This window comes from Athalia rosae, chromosome 1 (genome assembly GCF_917208135.1).
Source record: "Athalia rosae chromosome 1, iyAthRosa1.1, whole genome shotgun sequence".
Classification (NCBI taxonomy): Eukaryota; Metazoa; Arthropoda; class Insecta; order Hymenoptera; family Athaliidae; genus Athalia; species Athalia rosae.
The window spans coordinates 9,458,047-9,477,771 of NC_064026.1; the positions used below are offsets into that span (position 1 = coordinate 9,458,047).

The 19,725-nt window shown below is 40.1% G+C and overlaps 5 protein-coding genes and 1 long non-coding RNA gene across 13 annotated transcripts in view; 3 read left to right on the forward strand and 3 right to left on the reverse strand.

The window, feature by feature from the left end:
• Positions 1 to 2,235, forward strand: part of LOC110116948 — a 12,910-nt gene extending 10,675 nt beyond the window's left edge. Inside the window, exon 3 of the long non-coding RNA XR_007280106.1 lies at positions 551 to 2,235. This is a non-coding gene — a long non-coding RNA (uncharacterized LOC110116948). The remainder of the gene's footprint in view (positions 1 to 550) is intronic.
• LOC105685040 overlaps positions 1 to 2,809 on the reverse strand; it is a 25,385-nt gene extending 22,576 nt beyond the window's left edge. Inside the window, exon 1 of the mRNA XM_012398842.3 lies at positions 1,756 to 2,809. The gene's annotated coding sequence lies outside the window, so the exon portion shown is untranslated. The remainder of the gene's footprint in view (positions 1 to 1,755) is intronic.
• A 6,280-nt stretch (positions 2,810 to 9,089) lies between these two features.
• Positions 9,090 to 15,332, forward strand: LOC105685097. Of its 5 annotated transcripts, XR_003150288.2 has the most exons (10): positions 9,090 to 9,208; positions 9,477 to 10,162; positions 10,227 to 10,339; positions 10,421 to 12,052; positions 12,159 to 12,266; positions 12,345 to 12,454; positions 12,529 to 12,627; positions 12,724 to 12,837; positions 12,906 to 13,042; positions 15,133 to 15,332. XR_003150288.2 is itself a non-coding variant. In XM_048651593.1 (9 exons), the coding sequence occupies exons 1-9, from the start codon at positions 9,197 to 9,199 to the stop codon at positions 12,939 to 12,941; spliced, it is 2,910 nt and encodes a 969-aa protein (XP_048507550.1). In that variant the 5' UTR covers positions 9,090 to 9,196; the 3' UTR covers positions 12,942 to 13,131. The 5 variants fall into 5 exon arrangements, 4 of the variants coding, with proteins under 4 accessions (XP_048507550.1, XP_012254364.2, XP_012254365.2 ...); XM_048651593.1 differs by lacking the exon at positions 15,133 to 15,332 and having other exon boundaries at positions 12,906 to 13,131; XM_012398941.3 differs by lacking the exon at positions 15,133 to 15,332 and having other exon boundaries at positions 12,909 to 13,131.
• LOC105685098 lies at positions 13,060 to 14,762 on the reverse strand. 3 transcript variants are annotated; one of them, XM_048651689.1, is made up of 4 exons: positions 14,673 to 14,762; positions 13,762 to 13,974; positions 13,458 to 13,687; positions 13,060 to 13,377 (listed from the first exon to the last, which is right to left on the reverse strand). In XM_048651689.1, coding segments are annotated over exons 1-4 (681 nt in total). In that variant the 5' UTR covers positions 14,674 to 14,762; the 3' UTR covers positions 13,060 to 13,140. The 3 variants fall into 3 exon arrangements, with proteins under 3 accessions (XP_048507646.1, XP_048507641.1, XP_048507639.1); XM_048651684.1 differs by lacking the exon at positions 14,673 to 14,762 and adding an exon at positions 14,269 to 14,483; XM_048651682.1 differs by lacking the exon at positions 14,673 to 14,762 and adding an exon at positions 14,051 to 14,482.
• Positions 14,986 to 16,146, forward strand: LOC105685061 (RRP15-like protein). The gene is made up of 4 exons (XM_048649036.1): positions 14,986 to 15,040; positions 15,133 to 15,655; positions 15,714 to 15,930; positions 16,015 to 16,146. The coding sequence occupies exons 1-4, from the start codon at positions 14,986 to 14,988 to the stop codon at positions 16,144 to 16,146; spliced, it is 927 nt and encodes a 308-aa protein (XP_048504993.1).
• An 18-nt stretch (positions 16,147 to 16,164) lies between these two features.
• Positions 16,165 to 19,616, reverse strand: LOC105685060. 2 transcript variants are annotated; one of them, XM_048651658.1, is made up of 6 exons: positions 19,339 to 19,616; positions 19,098 to 19,272; positions 17,767 to 17,918; positions 17,255 to 17,587; positions 16,956 to 17,193; positions 16,165 to 16,862 (listed from the first exon to the last, which is right to left on the reverse strand). In XM_048651658.1, the coding sequence occupies exons 4-6, from the start codon at positions 17,580 to 17,582 to the stop codon at positions 16,298 to 16,300; spliced, it is 1,131 nt and encodes a 376-aa protein (XP_048507615.1). In that variant the 5' UTR covers positions 17,583 to 17,587; positions 17,767 to 17,918; positions 19,098 to 19,272; positions 19,339 to 19,616; the 3' UTR covers positions 16,165 to 16,297. The 2 variants fall into 2 exon arrangements, with proteins under 2 accessions (XP_048507615.1, XP_012254299.2); XM_012398876.3 differs by lacking the exon at positions 17,767 to 17,918 and having other exon boundaries at positions 19,339 to 19,614.
• Between the last annotated feature and the right edge of the window lie 109 nt (positions 19,617 to 19,725).

The following is a 19,725-nucleotide window of genomic DNA, read 5'->3' on the forward strand; positions in this document are numbered from 1 at the left end:
ATATCTCTATCTGTGTATTACCGAGAGATGAAGTTTCGCCATAATTGCTTGTCACAACAGCGCGGCAATACCTCCTAGCATCGACATCCGTCTTATTCCATTCGCGATATATCAACGGAGCCGATGGTTAATGTTCGCTATAGAAAAATAGCTGCACCGATCGTCTTGTACCAGACGAAATTATTACGCTGTGTACCAACGTAATCGTCACGTATATTACACACCGTAATCGCCGGAACCAAATCCTACAACCCCCAGGATCGAGAAAAAAAAATGTGTAACGATCATTGATTTGGAGATCGACGAAATATTATCACACATTCGTATATGTGGGAATATTCCGGTAACCGAAATTTGGAGATTCGGTGATTTTCTTCCCCCATCATTTCGAATCAGGATCAGCCCCGCCGACTTATATGTATACGAATGGCGAGGGAACGAGCGTGGTTTATAGCCGATCAGCGTTAATCTGACTTGTGGCGAATTCATTTATCTATAAACGCGAATGATCAAACCGTACACGCGAACTTACTTACGCGAAATGTTACAGTTACTCCCGAGAATCACGAGGGGATCGAGCTGTCGTACGAGAAGAGCTAGTCGCGGTTCGATACGATCCTTCTCTTCAGATCTCACAGAAGGAGCAGTTCTTCAACGCGTTCAGTGGTAGTCTGCCCGTTCAGAGGATACCCGGAACGATGACCATCCGAAAGACAAAACAGAGGAGAAGGAATTATCGCGATCTCAACTGTACCGCAATGGATAGTTGCGCGGTCGCTGGAGATTTTTCTTTTCCACACCCTCGGCCGAATCATCCGATATATCGTGGGTTCTGATGCTCGTGTATAAATAATATCGAAGCTATCATTATACGGTCTAAATATCGACGATAGGAATGAGACGAAGAGTAAGAGGGCGAAGAATGTACGGAGAAAATGGCCCGAAGGGTATCAGCGGCACGTGACTTTTGAGAATGAAACTTTTGGCAGTATACGATCTTCTTCGGCCTCCTACCGATGCACATGAGCTGCGTCAGCCCGATACTCCTGTTTCTGCTCCTGCTCCTGCAGCTAGCTCGGAGTCTTCTTCCCGCCACTTGTGTGCTCGATGGACCACATTCTCTCCCCTCCATGAATTTACCGCCGAACTATATTCGTTTCCTTGTCACTCTATCAGTGTTGCTGCTGCTGTTGCAGCTTTTTTTCAGTTTCCCATACCTATATACGAGCGATTTCGGTGTGCATAGGGTAAGGTGGGGCAAAACGGGGTAGCTGGGCAAAATCGGGTACCCCGAAAATTTGGTAGAAATTTTTTCAAAACGATCGAAAAGGACTCCGAACGTCGTTCCGGATGGAAATTGAGTTCTTTTTTTTTTTCTACGGTCTCCCGAAGGACCCCGTTTCGCCCCGTCTTTTCCCATACCGCGATATGGGATGAACATACGGAGGGTATATGTATATATATGTGCCACAGGTAACGAATAACTTGGATGAGCAGCACGCGCGAAATTATTCCCTTCGAATTCCCGTGCACGGGCAGCTGGGAATCCTTGGAATCTCTTTCAAATATAGTCAATATATTTTTCATCATACACGCGGCTGTACCCGTAACACGCGCGCGTTAAAGGGGATCGTATAAGATCGAGGGATTATCATTCGTTGCGGAATGCGGATTACGAATACGAGAAAATATAAATTACCAACGATACGTGAAATTTTTTTGACTTTTTTTTCTACGTATAGGTATATATGTTACCTCGTGAGTGCGGGCGCTAAGGCGCTTCCTCGTTTTACCCGGAGCTTTGCGGCTTCGCGTGCCGCATACCGGCAGCAACGATCAGCGACTTCCTCTCTGCACGTATATACCTCGACGAAAGAGCTGCTGATTCCGCCGCTATTGCTTTTTCCTTTTTCCTTTTCCTTCTTCTTTTTATCTATCTTCGACTTTATTTTATAATTACGCCTTGTAATTGGGCTGATTCAGCGACGATGATTTCCGTATTATTTCTTTACTCTTCTCTTTATATACTGTTGCAATTATTATGTTATACTATTGTTGAAATTATTTTTCATTAGACAGCACGACAACACTTTTATTTCTTCTCCTCAAATATCAATGATATGATATACGGACGTATAAATATATTTTTATATATTTTCTCCTATTTACTCATCAATTTTTTAATTTTTTCATCACATACATAACTCACAGCATCACCGCGCGCCTGAGAAGAGTCATGCGGGAATAGACATTGATAAGAATATGTATATATATTTTTTCTTAATTTTCACTGACAGCTTGGGCTAATTGAAAGCAAATGCATAGATGTCAAAACGATTTTTAATGCCAATCGGTTAAGCGATTATGTGAAAACGATCAGTCTATGTTTCTCGGAGCGCGTAGCTCCTCCAATTGGTCATTTAAAAGACAGTCTTTTAAGTATATCGCATTGAAACCGTTGGTATAAAATAATAACGTAACAATTATAACGTTATATGTAAGGTAATGATGCCTGTTTATATATTTATTTAGAAGAACAAAATATTACGCGCTTTAATTATAATTTTCATTACATATCTCTGTAGTAATAGTTATTAAATTCATAGAGTTTACAGCGCACGATATAATCTGCAGTAGTTGTGCAGCAATGTATATATATATATGTTTAAATATATATATGTATGTATAATGATGTAATAAGACTAAGAGAGTCGGTCTTTACGCGGCAAAGATCTGTTGTAGACTGATATCTGTTCTACTTAGCTCAGCCGATCTCCCGGTACTATACGATGCGGTAGGAGCACCTGTCTGATGGTGCTGGTGCTGCTGGTGGTGCTCGTCGTTCGGTTTCTCTTTAGAGAGAAAAGGTAAGGGAACGGGGAGTAGTCAGGGTGCCTTGAGAGGGGACAAGATAGCTCTAACACCGGAGCAGAGCGGAGTGGTCGACGGTAGGGCAAACAGCGCAAGCCGATCGGTGAGGGCAACGACTTCCATCCTCTTATACCGCGAGAGTCGGCGGGGTTCAACATATTTAACCAAACACATATGATCAACGCCACCAGCCAGTCAATCCGATGAAAAGGTGAACATTTTCTACCACCGATCCCCCTCCCCCCCCCTGCCCCTCCCCCCCCCTGCCCCTCCCCCGCCCCTCCGCCGCCGCCGCCGCCTCCTAGATTTATTACGATGTCAAAAACACAACCCTAGAACTCGTCGGAATTATTTGTACGTAAAAGAGACTTCGATGCCTGGTAGGGCGTAAGAGCGTAAAACCATTCGCGTACGTTTCGACATAATGCAATGTGAATAATTGTCGAAAATTCTGTCTATACGAAAAAAGTATCGCTTCGACGGCTCATCGACCCAACAGCGAAATTTTGAAATAGTTACGACAGCGAGAAACACCCTGAATTCTGTGTATGTCAAAGAGACTTCAATGCCTGGCAGCGCGTCAACTGTAGATACATATATATATACATATATTTATGCGGTCTCGTCGCGTGGGGCAAACTTCACAGGGACTTTGGTTCAAACGTTACAAATCATTGTTGGAATATGGATAGGGTGAAACTGTTCATTGTATTAATTGAAAAATTTATTTGATTTTCTCATCGTTCGTCTTATCTTGCCACAGTTAATTCCGCAGATAGAGATTTTGCGAGGATCCGTTTAACGGCAAAGTTTACTGGGTTAGGAGATGATCGATCGTGGCTGAATCAAGATGGACTTTTCGCGTGCGTACAGTATTCTTTTGAAATATCCTTTTTGCCCTCGCAGAGTCGTCTATTTTTCATTGACTGGACTGGGCACTGGACGAGGGGATATTTTCCCATTTTCAAGATCGTAGTACTACTAAAAACCAGATGTGAAGAGTGAGCTTCGGTGCATTCCGAGAATGATCGGGGTCGCAGGACTGTCGAGGCAAACCACAAGAGAGAATCCAAGAGAGGTTTTCAACCAAGAAGTTTTAAGACGATACGAGGAGTAGCCAGGAGTTGCAGCAGCGCGGATGGTGGACACAGGAGAGAATTGAGCCTATATCATGAAGAAGAAGGAGGTTTGCTTGCTTGCTTACTTGCTGCTTGCTTGTTGCAGAGGCGTACACCACGTCCGGGCACTGCACGAGTGCACTAACTTCCCTAAAAGGTAGTTCTCTCCTCTATACTGTTCTCCAACTTCAGCTCCCTCCTGCAGCGGATCGTGCTTCTCCTAACTTCACTTCTCTTTATACTCCTTCTCTTCGACTATCATCTCTTCAACTCTTCAGAGCATAACAGCTATACCTCCACCTTATTCCGCTATTTATCCCCCGCGAGCATCGCAAGTTATTTCATCTTTACATCCTTATCCTATACCATAGATCGCACGTCGATTCCCTTTTCTTCATCATATGTGCTCCTCGGATGCAAATTCAATTAGGAATATTTGTTAGAGGTATCCAGCGCTCGAAATCGAAATCTTTTGGTAACCCCGAACCCTCCCCCTTACCGATCGATCTTCTTTCTCTTCCTCTTCTTCCCTTCGTCCGTTGTTCATTTTATTTTCGATATGATTTTTTTTTTTTAATCACTTTTTCCCAGAGAAAAACCGCATAACTGAATACTGTACAACATGATCCTTTGCATAATCTATGCAACCGAGAATGAATTATTAACTATGCTTCGAAAAAATTCGGTTCGGATTCGATCGTTGCTTGTATATTTATTATTTATAATCTCTTCTTCTTTTTGTGAAACTCTTCCACTTTGCAGTTAGAATTCACCATCGTTGTTGTACTTCGTGATGATTTAGTGATCGTTAGGTCTATAACTTGCTGACAAAAATCAACTGTTATTGAATCAGTTTAAATGCTATACGTCATAGTTTAATAGCGTCGCAATGGCTATATAATACCGTGACCATCTGTTAAAAAACGGTATAACGTTAGTTTATGTATCTACTATATATGCATACGTGATAAACTATGGATTTTTTCCCTGAATTCATTATAAATGTAGAAGAAGAAGATGAAAAAGAAGAAGGGATTCGATAAGCCGCATGCACCACCAGCTACATATAGATGAACGAACTTGATGTCTGTTAATACTCAAATCTTGGTCGTTCAAAAACCAAAAAATCCAAACACAGTAAGCTATGGTTAGAAAAAATCTAATAAAAGTACAGGTATTTTATCTCATAATATATTTACGCCATTAGAATTATTGAGAATATAATTATTATACCTCGCCAATAAAATTAATTCAAACACTCGACATTTCTCACGACACACGCGGGTCCGATATATACCTATAAAGGTATACATATAACATGCCGGCTATACCATGTGGCAGTCATACACACTATAATAATAACTGTAAACTTGTCATTCAACATAAATTTCATCAATGGAAAGAATTTCGTATTAATTTCCTAACTTGATAATATATAACTTCTTTTTTTTCCCCTCTTTTTTTCTCTTCAACTCTGTCGCCAATTTCAAATAAAAAAGAACTCGACATTTCTAATCTACTGCGACTTTTGAAAAAACTAAACAAATGGATGGATAAAAAAATTATAATTATCAATCGCCAATTTGATCTCAATACTTATAATTTTTCCTTATGGTGATGAAATAATCGTTATAAATTAATCTATTTCGTCTAAGGAGCCGCATATATGCATACAGTCGTGGACTGCTACACACGATGTTAAAGAATTGAGACGGGTTTTCAAAGAAATCTCTGTGTAATTAATCACGAATGTATAAAGGTGGAACGGGTAGTGCATAATTAGCAGAATTAAACTAAACTATCTTGTGATTCTAATTGTGAACGGGCCGTAGCAGTAATGCGATACACGTTACATGTGTGTACACCTATGTATAGGTATAGGTACGTACGTATATATTTATCATTGATTCGCTAATTGAATTCGTTAGGCATGCGCTGTGCACAAACTAAATCGTTCTTATAGCTACCGTATACCTGCACTACTATTTCGTAAATGACTAGGTGTTCGGGGCTGCAGCACATAAACATTTGGGGTATTGATGATATTGTACAATAGAAGAGTCGATTGGGCACAATCTAAAACGTCCTATAAATCGATCCATCATTCTCCCCGGTACGCACTAGTTCACACACCTATACAATACCTGTAGTGTGTACATACTTCTAGTTACCGTGTATGTAATGCTAGTGAAAAATATTCCTATCACCGCTATACCATTAATACAAAAAATATGTATATCTATGTCCGTACATGTACCTATATACACTTTTAATGATCATCTAGAAACGATAATTCGTCCCGGTTTGATGATCAGATTTGAATGTCTCGATTAGAAATAAATCCGCGAAAGTCAAAGGATGTATTATGAGTATATACGCATCGAATATGTAGTATATAATACACGGGAAAGCTTTTAAGCCATCTCATATATGAAGTGGCTACGCGTCTAGAAAAAGTACAAAAAAAAATATATACACCAAGAGTGGTTAAAAAAGAAGGGTTCTTCAGTTCAAGTGCGCTCATCGGCACTTAGAATCGCAGGCAGCTTATATTATCCGTTGAGAAGCTGTGGGGATGGAACTTCTTTGCCTTTCTTAGTTAGTTTCCTTGATTATTTATTTTTTTTTTCTTTCGGTTGTAAGTTTAAGTTACAGATGCGGGCAGCATGTGTAACCTGGAGGGATGAGGTGAAAAGGCGGAGTCGACGCGGTTCGTGACCCATTACTTCTTATACAAGTCTTCTTATTACTTTTTAGCGTTACTTCGTATTAGTAAGAGCGACCGAAAGCTGCAGTGTGCAGTTGACTCCGGAATTATTACCATCCCATTCCTGGAGGCGAGGCTCCTCTTTCCTATAACTTCACTCTTCAAATCACTTAATACGATACGAAATTATGAATATTTTTGTTCGATACGTCAACGTTTATGATGTGGAAAAACTCAAATCGAACTGATAATGGAAGGCATGGAAAAGCTGGATCTGACTTGCTGATGGAAGCTGGGGAAAGGGAAGAAGAGGACGTTTATGTGTATATGCTTCGCAGAGTTCAGTGTCTACTGGGACAGATTGATGTTAGATTAAATGCAGAAGCCGATGATCCTTTCCGTAGGTCCTCCGCTCGGTCGTACGTACGTACGTAGCTCGTTTGAAATATAGGCGTGTGGAACGCTCGGCACGTATCACGCATCAGAGATCAGAGCGATCACGGATCATGGATCACGGATCTAACGTCTTTGATGGCAGGTCGATATAGAGATGGACACTGCGAAACAGAATAAAGCGATGAGATGGAGGTTATTCTCTCTTTAGAAACAGGAGAAGTAGCAGTATTATAGTTGGAGATATTGCAGTTGCTTCGAAAGTCTTTCAGTAGATCTAGAAGTCACCTGCACCGAGTATTACAGTCGCGGCGAATAAGCCGCCAAGCAAGCAAACCACATAGCATAGCTCTCGGTTTCTTGCGTGGCCTGCACGACTAGCCTGGACTGAAGAACATCTAAGTCGTCCTGGAAGACCACTGGCTGATTCTCGGATATCTCCTACCCAGACCTTATTCTCCTTCCCCATTCGCAGGGTCGCACCTGCCACCTAACTAGTCGAACCTGAATAAACTCTGCCCTATGTTACATCGTAGAGCTGCTGATGTGCAGTTCGTATGGTCGCAGTTGCAGTTGGAGAACTTGCGTTGAGACGATGGGTCTCGTTCCCCTCTTTTCTTCTCTTTCCCCTTTTCACCTTTAATTCCCCCTCCCCCCTCTCGCCCTTCTACATCACGGGTACCGAGAGATCGCCACTTCTGTCAGAAGGCATGTTACAGGCTGATGATGCCTTTTCTGACGTTGTCGCGTTGCGATGCAAGCCTTCGGGAGAGAACTGAACACTTCACATAACTAAGTACCTCGGATAGATGGTCGAGAAACGTACAAATGCAGCGTTTATATAGCCGAGCTTCTTAAAACCGATATACCTATATCCTCCAGCAACGTACCTACCTTCCAACTACATCGCAACTTCAACTGCACAACTGCAGAAACGATATACTAACACAATTCAACGAACTCGCAAATCCGAACGATGAAATCTTCCTATACCTATAGCTACTACTTGTCTTTAACTTGCGAGAAAATCTCATTGAAACTAAACGCATCGCATCGCTCGATTCCATTACGCGTACACCATACGATTATGGTCAAAGTATTTTAATTATGTACCGAGCAGTGGGAACATCCAAGACTGAGCAAAAAATTCAAAAAGAAAACATTTTATGCTACTTTGTTCGTTCCTTTCTACTATACATAGTTTATTATAAATGCATCACCCTCCTGTAAACTCCATAAGAATTATTGCACAGCCTTTTCAAGCTATCATATTCTAGTGTATCTCCCTTGTATCCCTTGCACAGCTTTAGAAAAACAGAAAAAACAACTGTGTAATGTATATATGCAACGCAAGTATGGTTTATGCGTTTTTCATAGTTCATTTCCAAACACTATGAGTAGCCTTTTATAGAATGAGGTATGAAAAAAAGCTCTTTCAAGTACTGAGATCCGAAAGTGGCCTTTTTTTAATGTTCCGGAATTGTATTTGATTAAGGAATAAAAGTTCCAGAATTCGTAATTTAGAAAAAATACTTTTTTTGAGACGAAACACCACGTACACCCAAAAAGCCAACGGTATACGATTACAGTCGGTCCTTTTCTAAATGACGGACAGATTAATAGTTATTTCTCTTCACTAGCTTAAAAAGTAAATGTAAGATTGTACGTGCTGTAATTTTTGAAGTGGGAAAATTATTTTAAACATCGTTCCATTCTTGATGGGAAATCGAATGCACGAAAACTATCTCGACCTAAGTGGCATACAAAAAAGTACGCCGAAGTGCATGCACTGATGCACATGGACATGAAATCTAAGTTGCATCTTAAAAGGCGTCAGATGCACGTTGACTGAAGATTTTACACTGCAGCTTATGCTAATTTTTAAACTCAACGGAGCTACTTGAAGATCAAAATAGATCTTGAAATTTGTGTCTTCCCTCATAAATGGAATTGATATATCTTTTTCAGTGGAAAAATGAATTAGTGAATTCAAACCATCTTCGCGGTTAACCGACACCCGCAGTCACGTGATCTACCGAAGACGACCGAAGCGCCTCTGAAAACGCGCGTCAGTCGCAACCAAGCAAGCATCGCTTTCTCACCAGAGATGGAATGGCAGGTAACATTTTTCATTCACTTATTCAAATTTTAGGGAGAAAAGTTTGCGGTCAACGTTTGCTGCGTGACGAAATCTTAATACTCTATTTCGTTTTTAAGTGCACACGTTGACTTTATAGAATTCTTTCACCACCGTATTCAAGGTTAACTCACGATTAAATCATGGCAAAGCGCAGTATTCAGGAGAAAGTTTTCTTCAATACCAAAATTAACGATCATTCTGAAGGTATTCCATTGTAATTATTCTCATGGCTATCATTGAATTATAGCCAAAAACATTCAGCGAGATGCAACAAGATGAACGACTCAAGAGACTTGAACGGCAATTAAAATTAACGCAGATTAGAAGATCCTCTAGCTCACAGTTGTTGGCTTCTCAAATGTCAACCTCTGGTATATCTAGTATCCATGGTGATAACCAATTGTCAGAGTTCAGTTACCACATCCCAACAACTAATTCATCAAAAGTAGGAAGTGTCATTGTAGCATCGAGCAGCAATTTGAGAAAGAAAGTGTTGAAGAATGTTGATTCGTCCACACATTTATGGCCAAGTACCTCAACGGATATTGAACCAGCCATCAATACTTTGAAATCCGACAAAGATGCCATTATGATGCCACCGCCAGTAGCTACCAAAAATCTTAAATCAAGATCTTCTAATTATATGGGACAAAAATCATCTCAACAGAATGTATTGGTCAATGGAACTGATAGTGCAACTGACAGATCAGTTCTGGAAGGTTACGCAAATGACAGTTCCACAAGTATTCATAACATTCCTTCTGTGCACGGTTCATCTCGGACTGACCACTTTTTTCCACCTCAAAACCAACCAGCTCTACAACAATCAACAAAGAATTCAGACACTTCCACACAACATGTGAGACATTTTCGAAACTGGGTAGTCCGGTTGAATAATCGTGGACAAATCATCATTAAAGGAAAATTAGAAAGGTTGGTTAGTAATTCATGAAGATTATACCAATCAGTGATAATATTGTACAATTGTTACATTTAGTGGAGAACAAGCGAGGAGCAAAGCAGTTAGAAGACGACTGAATTCGAATACATTAATTTCGGTCCTTAATCACAAATATCGCCTGGTTGGAGACTTATGTGATTCACGGGAGGGTAAGTATTTGTATATCGCCTTCAAATACAGGTTATCTAATCATACCTTTCACTTCTATTTTCCTTCTTATGTTGGAACAGAGCTGCCAAAATATGTTCGTAGAAAATTTTCTAACGGCTTTCCCATTGATTGGGAAAATGTTCATCAGGTATGGCAAAGCTACGTTGCTTCAGGTTGTAGCTCAAGTTTTAGATGGCCTAGACCAGTAGCTGATAGCGACGACGACATACGAAGTGATATTACAGAATTGCCTGCCTCACGACAAAAATATACCTCAAACAATTCTGCAAGTATCGTACCACCCTCTTCTCCACATCAGCGGACCACACAAGTAATAAATAAAAGTTTCATGAATGGCGATGCATCTTTGAAACAGGCCCACATTCCCAAATGTTCCATATCATCAATTGAAATATTAGCCACAGCAAATTCCGATCAAGCCACAACGTCAAAGTTAGTTTCAAGTTCTGAGAACCCAGTTAGAAACCAATCCACGCAAACAAGCATGCAACCCGAGTTGGTTGCTCCATCCAAAGATGGAAAATATATTCCGAGGTGGAAAATTGATTTTATTATTGATAATATGATGGATAAAAATTGCTCCAAAGAGTATTTCGATAAAGTTGTAACTGCTATTGATTGTATCAACGAATTGTTGACAATATCGTCAACGACTAGTACTGAAACTGCAAAGAATGAGGGTACTTTTTTGAATTATAATTCAAAGGTTCACGTTGAAATGTTGAGCACCCAAATTGATACTCAGATGGAAAGAGCAAAAGCCCAAGAAAATCAGAATCAAGTCAACCTACAATACGAAACGCCAACTGCATTCAAGACAGATTCCTACTCTTTAGAAAGCTCGAGCGAACCAGAGGTGAATCCATCATCTAAAAATACAACATATTTCTACAAAGAACCAAGAGAAATGAAAAGACATAATATCACCGGGTGTGGGACACTAGAATCATTACCAAACAATATTATGATGTTGAAATCTAGCAGTCACTTGCTTCCTAATAATCTTGTAAGTGATGATCGAAATAACTTGGATAAAGGTGAATCAACTGTTACATCTGACAACATAAGATATCGGGAGCACAGAAAAAATTTAACTGCATCTGCATTGCCTATAGAAAAACGCTCAGTGACATCGCTTTCAAACAACAGGTGTAACCAACAAAACATTCTCCAAACTACTGATTCTGAAGCTGAAGTAACATATTCGAAAATGCAGAAAGCTGCTCTACTTAATAACTTCACTCCTGCTCCTACTACATCACGAATCACGAGAATGTCAAAGCCGAAGCTTGTAACTAATGATAGAATTGCAGATCCATCACCTGTTTATTGTGAGTCTGATGTCTCAATAGTGACTGCATGTATCACACCTAGTGCAAAAACTAAAATATCAACTGCTGAGGGTAAATCAGATGGTTCAAGAAAATGGCATTACGAAAAAGATTCATCGCGTATAAAGTCGGAGTCATCAAAACAGAAGAATGATAACCACGGTCAAACCAGTCCTCTAAAACCTGCTGACACTGCAAACTCGAATGCCCTCAACATTGCGCGCTCACCATCGGTTCGATCGTTATCCAAGTGTGCCGTCGTACTAAATAAAATCACTACACCGCATCATAATGTTGACAGAAGCAGCCAACCTATCGCTAATGCGGAAAATTCAGCTGGATATCACAAGAGTAGATCAGGTAAATATTCTAATCATCATTGGTTGTCTTGGACGATCAATTATCCTATTTCAATAAATAATATCCATGTATATGTACTTAAATTGGTCGATTTCCACGTGGGTAGAAATCGATCAGGAGACGCATGAGGTGCCTGACAATGAATCGGAAGGCTTGAGCATGCGAACGAGTTCACGTGGACGTTGCTTGATTCCGCCGTTGGATTATTGGAACGGTGAGATTTTTCTTGCGGTTTTTCCCCTCAACTTCAAACATTGTTGAGTTACATCCTGTTAATCGAATATAATTTCAGGTGAGAGACTCATGCTTAAAGGTCATAAATTAGTGTATAATCCGGGCATGCCTAATGCGGGGAATTTGTCAGCAGCTTCTGGTAATTTTCGGCAGTCGATGACTTCACCTGTGAGTAATTTTAAACAACCAAATAGTAGTTTATTATTCGCACTACTCCACAAATATTCTTAATCCTAATGTAGTCATCCGGTGCCCAGTCCTCATTCAAGAAAGATAGGAAGATGAATGGCGTTCTGTTCGAAATTTCTGACAACCATAACACTAGCCGCGGCCATAGAACCGTAATAATCACATCATTTGTTGGCACAATTTTCACAAATTTTCATCCATAATTATGCTTACTCTAATGTGAAGAATTTTCTTTCATATTTCCTAAGACTGATCAGAAACTTCAAGTAACACCATCGAGTAAAGTATTATCGAGACTTAGACAAAGGAGGAGAAGAATAGTTACATTAAGCTCTTCTGATTCAGATGAAAACTATACTGAGGTATGTACTAGAAGACTTATTCTCCAAATCTGATCAAGTAATGACAACTATTTATTGTTCCGTTGAAGCAGAACCACAAAGGTAAGAGAAAAAGGATTCGTTAAGTGCAAAAGAATTCCTGGCGGACTCGCGTAAGTGGTTTATCTACGGAGGAAGAGGGAGATCATCAATTCTGTTGTAGGATGGGGGAATGTGAGGAGCTCAAGTATGTAACCATTTTAATTGTCATTGGATATTTTTTTAATTATTTGTATTTAGTTGGAAATTTTAAATACGAGTTGTACATTGCACTAATTTATATGATCAATCAACCTTGATATCTTCCGGCCCTTCGTAGTTCGGTAATAACCGAGTACTGTCATGATTTGGTATAGTAACTGCGCTTTCAACCTCATCCTCTGCTCGTGTTTCAACCGCGTCAGGTATAATCTCCGTCGTTACATGACCCTTTTCTTCTTCTGGGACTGGTTGCGGCAATGCCGATACAGCGGTGTGTTTTTCCCCTCCACTACCAGATCGCCTTGAAGTACATGCCTTTGTCTGTTTGACAAAAATATAAAGATTTATATGGTCTATTCAATACATTTAGAATTCTTAAATGGAATAATGGGCTAGCATACTCTGAGTTTTTTGTGGGCTTGATATTGTCTTCCTGTATGCATACTTGGGTACATAACTTGACCCAAGATATTTGGCTTGAGCTGTTCTAAGCCATACTTAGCAGCTCCAGGGGGATGATAAGGAAGAATCTTAGGAAACGCAGCATTGTCAAGTGATTGAGAAAAATGGTTTAGCTGCATGAAATCCGTTGAGACCGGTGGTAGATTTGGTGATTGAAATCTTGCGGTACCTGTGATAATTATTATCCAAAAATGAAGCAGCTCCGTTCCATACTCTATATTTATGCATTGCATATCTACATACGGAGTCCTTTGTTACAATAAGAACTAGTAAGTGCTTCCAACTGAATAAGGAGGGCATGGATAGTCTTTAAAGGCTCTGCCATTATATCACAAGGCAATGTTCGGGGACATTGCTGTTGATATTCCCGTCTCTCAGGAAGTCCATCTCTAAATGCACGTCGCAACCCATCAAAACCATTGTTATAGTCTGTATCTAGATCATCATAATCTAGCACTGAAATGTAAGGATAAATATGCAGTATTGATCCACAAATGTAGAGATGTTAGTTTGGTATTATCTAAAACATTACCCTCTGAATGCATTAGGTGACATTGAATTCCAGAAAATAAAAAAATACATGAAAATATTTCCAGTAACCACATCTTTCGAAGTTATTTCTGATTGAAAATAGATGGTCCCTAAGTATCTAAGTATGTATACGTAAATAAATGGGTGTGTATATTTTTCGGTAGGTCATCAACTCCAATGCAACGGAACATGAAAATTAAGCCCTTGTTCACAACTCACTTGAAACTCCAGAGTCTCACCAACAACTAAATTTTGCCTAGCTATTTGGCTTATATTTATAATCTGGTATCTGCATGGAACTGTTATTAAGTATCGTTGCATATCCGCAATTTTTATCACCCAACTGTATTTAGTTCCAAGCATGGGTAACATGGATATAACAAATATTTCAATTAATTTGAATTGGTGTATTTGTAAACTACCAAGATTGAGTACTTGTGGAGGGGTCCATCAAAAGTCAAACTTTACCCAGCAAAGACAATAAATCAACGAATATTTATTCGATTCTTTCGAAATGACGTTGAGTCGTAAAACTGGTCGTAAGAATGAAACTAATTCAAGCGAATTGTTATTCCCGTCAACTCTTCTAATGTCTTGACAGTTCATACATGGCTCGTACTCACTGACATGTTAACTTATATCAGTGCTCGTACCCTGTTCATGTCAACTGTCAACAAAAGTCTGCGGTCTGTAGGCTCAGATTTGCTAGCTGCCGATTTTGCAGCCAACGACGTTAAATTTCGATCATCGAAATCAAATCGAAACATCGTTTATCGAGGTTCTCGGATGCATCGGTGCCTTGTCACGTGACCTCCGTCCTGCGTAAACGCATTTTTATGCACGAAGCCGCGTGTTTGCATCGTATCTATAGGTTTATAGTATTATTTACAGCAAGAGCTTACAATTAGTGTACAGTGTCCTCGGTAATACATTAATATGATAGCTTTAGAAACATCAGAAAAAATGAACAAATTGCCCAAAAAGCCCAAGGGTGAGTAGTCTCAGCGATCAAATCTAACCATGCGAAATTCGTTGCCGAGTTGTAAACAGAGTTTTCTTAACCTAATTTCATACATGTTTCAGTTCAAGAAAAATATCAAAACGGTGCGAGTGATTCGCTAGATGATACTGACGTGGATTCAGGGCAAGAAATTGATGAAAATGTTGTGGAAAGTGCGGACGAAGGTGATGTGGAAAATGAATCTGACCACAGTCTTGATACAGGCACTGAGAAGGAAGAGGATGGCTCTTCAGTATCAGACTCGGGCGACGATGATGATAAATCGAAGGCAAATCCTGGCTGGGCCGATGCTATGCAAAAAATCTTGCGCACTAAAAAGCCAAAAAGAAAGAAGACAATAGTGCTATCAAAAGCAAAAAGATTATGTGATCTGGTATCAAAACAAACAAAAGACAGTGCAAGTAAGGTAGATGCTGAATCTGTTATTGAAGAAGTATCGGATAAATTAGCAGGAAATGAAAGTAAGACTGAAAAAGAAGCAGAACACAGTAGAAGAAAGAGGAGAGAGGTGGATCTAGGCATAAGAATCAAACCGTCAGTCTTGGATAGAGAACGAGAGAGGACATTACAAAAAATAGCCACAAAGTAGGTATCGTATAATATGTTCAAATTTGATTGCCCAACATTTAGATATCTGTTGTAGAGGTGTGGTGCAGTTATTTAACGCAGTACGTCAACAGCAGAAGGATATTGATAAACGCCTACAAGAGGCTGGGCCACTGGAAAGGAAGCGTGAAATGGTTTTAAAAAATATAGACAAACGAGTATTCTTGGACGTTTTGATGGGTGGCACTAGAAGTATTCCTGTTGATGGTCCAGTTAAATCTGAGGAACAGGAAAATAATGCATTAAGAAAAGGAGTAAGTTGAAAAAAAACTTGTTTCCGAGGTCTTGTGCAAATATTTCTAGTGATAGGCCTAAGCTAACTCCTAGTAAATTTCAAGGAAGAGAACGAAAAAACGTGGGATGTTCTGAGGGATGACTTTATGATGGGAGCTAAGCTAAAAGATTGGGACAAAAATGTTGAAGAAGATGAAGATTCGTCAGCCCCGGAAGAAATGGACAGCGATGATTAAGTATGAGGTACCAGCATGTACGAATGTCTACTGATAGGATTTATTATACGTATACATAATATAATACAGAAGTTGAACCTTAGCTTACCAAATTATTCGACGTTACTCAGTAATTTCATATATTTCGTTACATGTTTCTCCATTCTCTCGTTCATACTCTACTCTCTCGAATATCAGGTAGTGCTCCAAAGTCTGTTGACTCCCCATCATCCGGGGAGGTTGGAGATGAAACCTCTACAGGTAATATTCGTGGGACAATATGTCTTGCTTCGTTATTAGGAGGATAATGTGATACCTCTGCAGTTTCTGAAATGTTTAGATTTTCGCCTACGTATCTGAAATTCGTTGTCTCAGGTTCATTGTTTGAAAAATGCTCAGTGTATCCATTGATACGTTCGTTGTAAAGGCTTTGTACATCAGCAATTCGGCTTGGACCGGATAAGAGGCCCTCACCAGTCGATGTGTAACCCTCTAGGTTAATGTCGGTGTAGTACTCGTCCAACGGGTTGTCAATCAAACTAGGATTCCGTGTGATCGTTTGTTGTGGAAAACTTGGATTGGAAAAACTGCTTATTATGCCCGCATAACGATAACGTGTATTGCTTCCAGGATTCTCTGTGACCCGCGGTCGCGTTTCCAGTGTTTGCATCTGTATCTCCTCTTTACCGTCTTGTGCATACTCCTGCATATCCAATTCCAACGGAAGATTCCCAAACCTGCATGTTGTTAGATTGCAACGATGTGGTCGTAAGTCTCGTTGTTTCCATTTAAAAAATATTCAATGATTAATGAACAATAGACGTCGATACCTGTGAAGGAGTATGTCAGAGTAAGAGGGTGGCATCTCCCCTTCATCCCTGCCATATATACTCTCGTAAGTAGGCGGTGGAAAGCATCCGGTCAACGAACCGAGACTCTCTTTGCTTGGTGTTTCCGCGTCCATATCCATAACGCTACCCTGGCTGCTCCTCAGCTGATGACGATTCAAACTCCGAGGATTTCTCTGTGATCTTATAACGCTTTCACCCAACTCCACGAGATCTAGACCTAGAAGGCAATACGATGCACGGTATAATCACTGATGGATTGGAAATAAAAATTTACGCACCTGTAGTGTCTGCTTGAAATTGTGTGAAAACAGTGCCATCAACTACGAGCATCCTTCCATGGGGCAGCAGGATTATTGTGGGAGTGGCTACCATTGCTTGATCCGTACTTCCGAATCTCGTATCTGGTTCGGGATCTTCTACGCGACAACAGCAGTGTCTCCTGCAGAGCGATCTGCAAAAAGGAGCACCCCAGCAGCAGTAGGCGAATATAAAGCAAAGGACAGCTAGCATCACGAGGAGAGCTGCAACCCCTTGACCTTGCTGAGCTGCCACAAGACTTGGACCCCCAGCAACGCCGATCCCACCACCCCCGCTGTTGCTGCTCATTTCACCTGTAGAGTGCGAGAGGTAAACAAATAAAATTAAATACAATCCATACATATAACCCATATTTTGCTAGCCTGGGCAGTTTTTGGGTGAGCCTAATAATTAATAGTCATCGAATAATGCGCGCATGACATTTACCGGGTAAAGTAAATTTCATGTAAAGTTCGACATAATGTGTACCTACTTCCGTCAAGAGTAGTTGAAATTTGACCTTGACCTCTGACCTCGAACCGCAATGCGGTTCAAATATGATATTGCAGTGTGTATGCGTGTGTGTATGGATAGGCATATACGACCCAAGACGCCAAATGGCCAACTGCCAGTATCGCGACCAAACTAAATGAATGGAAAATGATAATATTACAATTTTTTTCAAAAAATGAAATTGCGAAAGTAACTCGATAAAACCTTATTTCAAAGGCCTAAAAAATTAACGAATATTGAATATTCATGCGTATTTATTTCACTTCGCGATCTCGGATTCGTTTTGGTTCGCCGGCAAACTCAAGAGTCCTCGTAATATCAAACTTCGGACATGGTCGCTCAGGCAACATAGTGAAAGTAAAATTATACGTGCGCTGATTTACTAATCAACTTTCTTTACGATTTGAAACTTGAATTGCTGGATTGCGAGCGCAGCTATTACAAAACTCAACGATCGCATGCATGCACGAAAACATCGCACGTGAACTTCAACCGGTTACTAACATTAACGTAACTATTTAATTGAACACAGAAAATACAACTACTCATTGGATAAAAGGTGCGCGTTATTGATTATTGAAATTGTAATTGCTTCTGCAGCGGAACAATCAATCGTATATTATACCGACAACCGCAGATTATTGTTCGCGCATCAGCTTCTTCTGAAAAAGGAATCACTCAAGCGTTATTACATCCCGGATCGAACGTGCTCGGAAAACATTACTTATATTATATGTTTAGCAACTGAATTTCATAAAATAGATACGGAAATATGGCCCCTTGGGCTGCAGACTGATTCGTCGATGCGATATGAACGATTAATAACGATCGTATACATATTGTTAAATACGTCTCATATTACGGTTAAAATTAGCACAGTCTATTCAGAATTTGTATATCTTACTTTCTTCGTCCCGATTAGTTATCAATGATTAATGAATAGCCAGAAGAACGGATAACGAACATCAACATGTTATATTTGTTGTAAATCTTGGATTTATTATATTACGTCACCGCTGTAATGTCATTGTATAATTTATGCAAGTGTTTTCTGCCTAACAGAATATTCTGCAATATTGAATATTCTATTCGTTACACTTTGCTGTTCCTTCCTTTTTTTCGCGTGCAGCTGATCGCTGATGAAACTGTTCAAGCAATGCTATACCTATATTATATAGGCCGTCGTATCGACGCGGTTGAAAGGCCCGCGTATAGGCTTTCGGTTTCACGATCGAAGATCTACGTTCTAATTATAATTCCTAATTCACCATATTATAAGTTCTGGATATTTGCAAAAAAAGTTCAACTTACCGTTTAGCTACTCGCAGCTATTAATCTTCCGTTGCAAATTCTCTTGCATGATTTTTTCTCTTTTTTTCTTCCGAAAGTTCTGCGATAGCCGCTTTCGTTTTAACTTCTTCTGGATCTGCCGTAAAAAAATATTGCGCTTCCAAACGTGTTCCAGAAATCGGGTAGCTACCAACTCCTGCAGAGGATGTATATGTAAATTTTTGGAATCTATCTTTGAGGCAATGAAAACAAAATAACTCACATATTGAGACCTTTTCTAATCCATAAGGAGCTCCGATTCGATTTCAGCGGTCGACCGGACTGTCGTCGTTCTCTTCTTGGGATGACAGCGGTCGGCGATGGTCGATCGACGTTCCTTTCTTCCTGATAACTACGCGACTCTTCTCTCTTCGACCCCTTCTTCTCTTTGTTAACGACGTGTTTCGACGCCGGCGTCCGCAAGTCTACGCGCTGGCGCCGGTCGATTTCTGTTTGACATAAATAAAGGTAAAACAGTTCTGTAGCGGGGCGAACACGTAAAAATAATGTCCTCAAAAATATTTGCCCGATGGTTTTTGCGGATTCTTACGCCGCTGTAAGTTTCCTATTTAATCTTGATAAGTATGCGAGATAATTAGGTAGAGATGGA

Bases quoted from the DNA above. Each gene is read 5' to 3' on its own strand.
- LOC105685061 (XM_048649036.1), top strand. From the start codon at position 14,986: ATGATAGCTTTAGAAACATCAGAAAAAATGAACAAATTGCCCAAAAAG. The intron at 15,041-15,132 runs GTGAGTAGTCTC...TACATGTTTCAG, and splicing joins ATTGCCCAAAAAGCCCAAGG to TTCAAGAAAAATATCAAAAC. The intron at 15,656-15,713 runs GTAGGTATCGTA...TATCTGTTGTAG, and splicing joins TTACAAAAAATAGCCACAAA to AGGTGTGGTGCAGTTATTTA.
- LOC105685060 (XM_048651658.1), bottom strand. From the start codon at position 17,582: ATGAGCAGCAACAGCGGGGGTGGTGGGATCGGCGTTGCTGGGGGTCCA. The intron at 17,194-17,254 runs GTGCGTAAATTT...ATTGCCTTCTAG, and splicing joins ATTTCAAGCAGACACTACAG to GTCTAGATCTCGTGGAGTTG. The intron at 16,863-16,955 runs GTATCGACGTCT...AACAACATGCAG, and splicing joins TCTGACATACTCCTTCACAG to GTTTGGGAATCTTCCGTTGG.
- LOC105685098 (XM_048651682.1), bottom strand. From the start codon at position 14,123: ATGTGGTTACTGGAAATATTTTCATGTATTTTTTTATTTTCTGGAATT. The intron at 13,688-13,761 runs GTATGTAGATAT...TAATTATCACAG, and splicing joins TTATTGTAACAAAGGACTCC to GTACCGCAAGATTTCAATCA. The intron at 13,378-13,457 runs GTATGCTAGCCC...TTTGTCAAACAG, and splicing joins AAGCCCACAAAAAACTCAGA to ACAAAGGCATGTACTTCAAG.
- LOC105685097 (XM_048651593.1), top strand. The intron at 10,163-10,226 runs GTTGGTTAGTAA...TGTTACATTTAG, and splicing joins ATTAAAGGAAAATTAGAAAG to TGGAGAACAAGCGAGGAGCA. The intron at 12,838-12,905 runs GTATGTACTAGA...GTTCCGTTGAAG, and splicing joins CAGATGAAAACTATACTGAG to CAGAACCACAAAGGTAAGAG.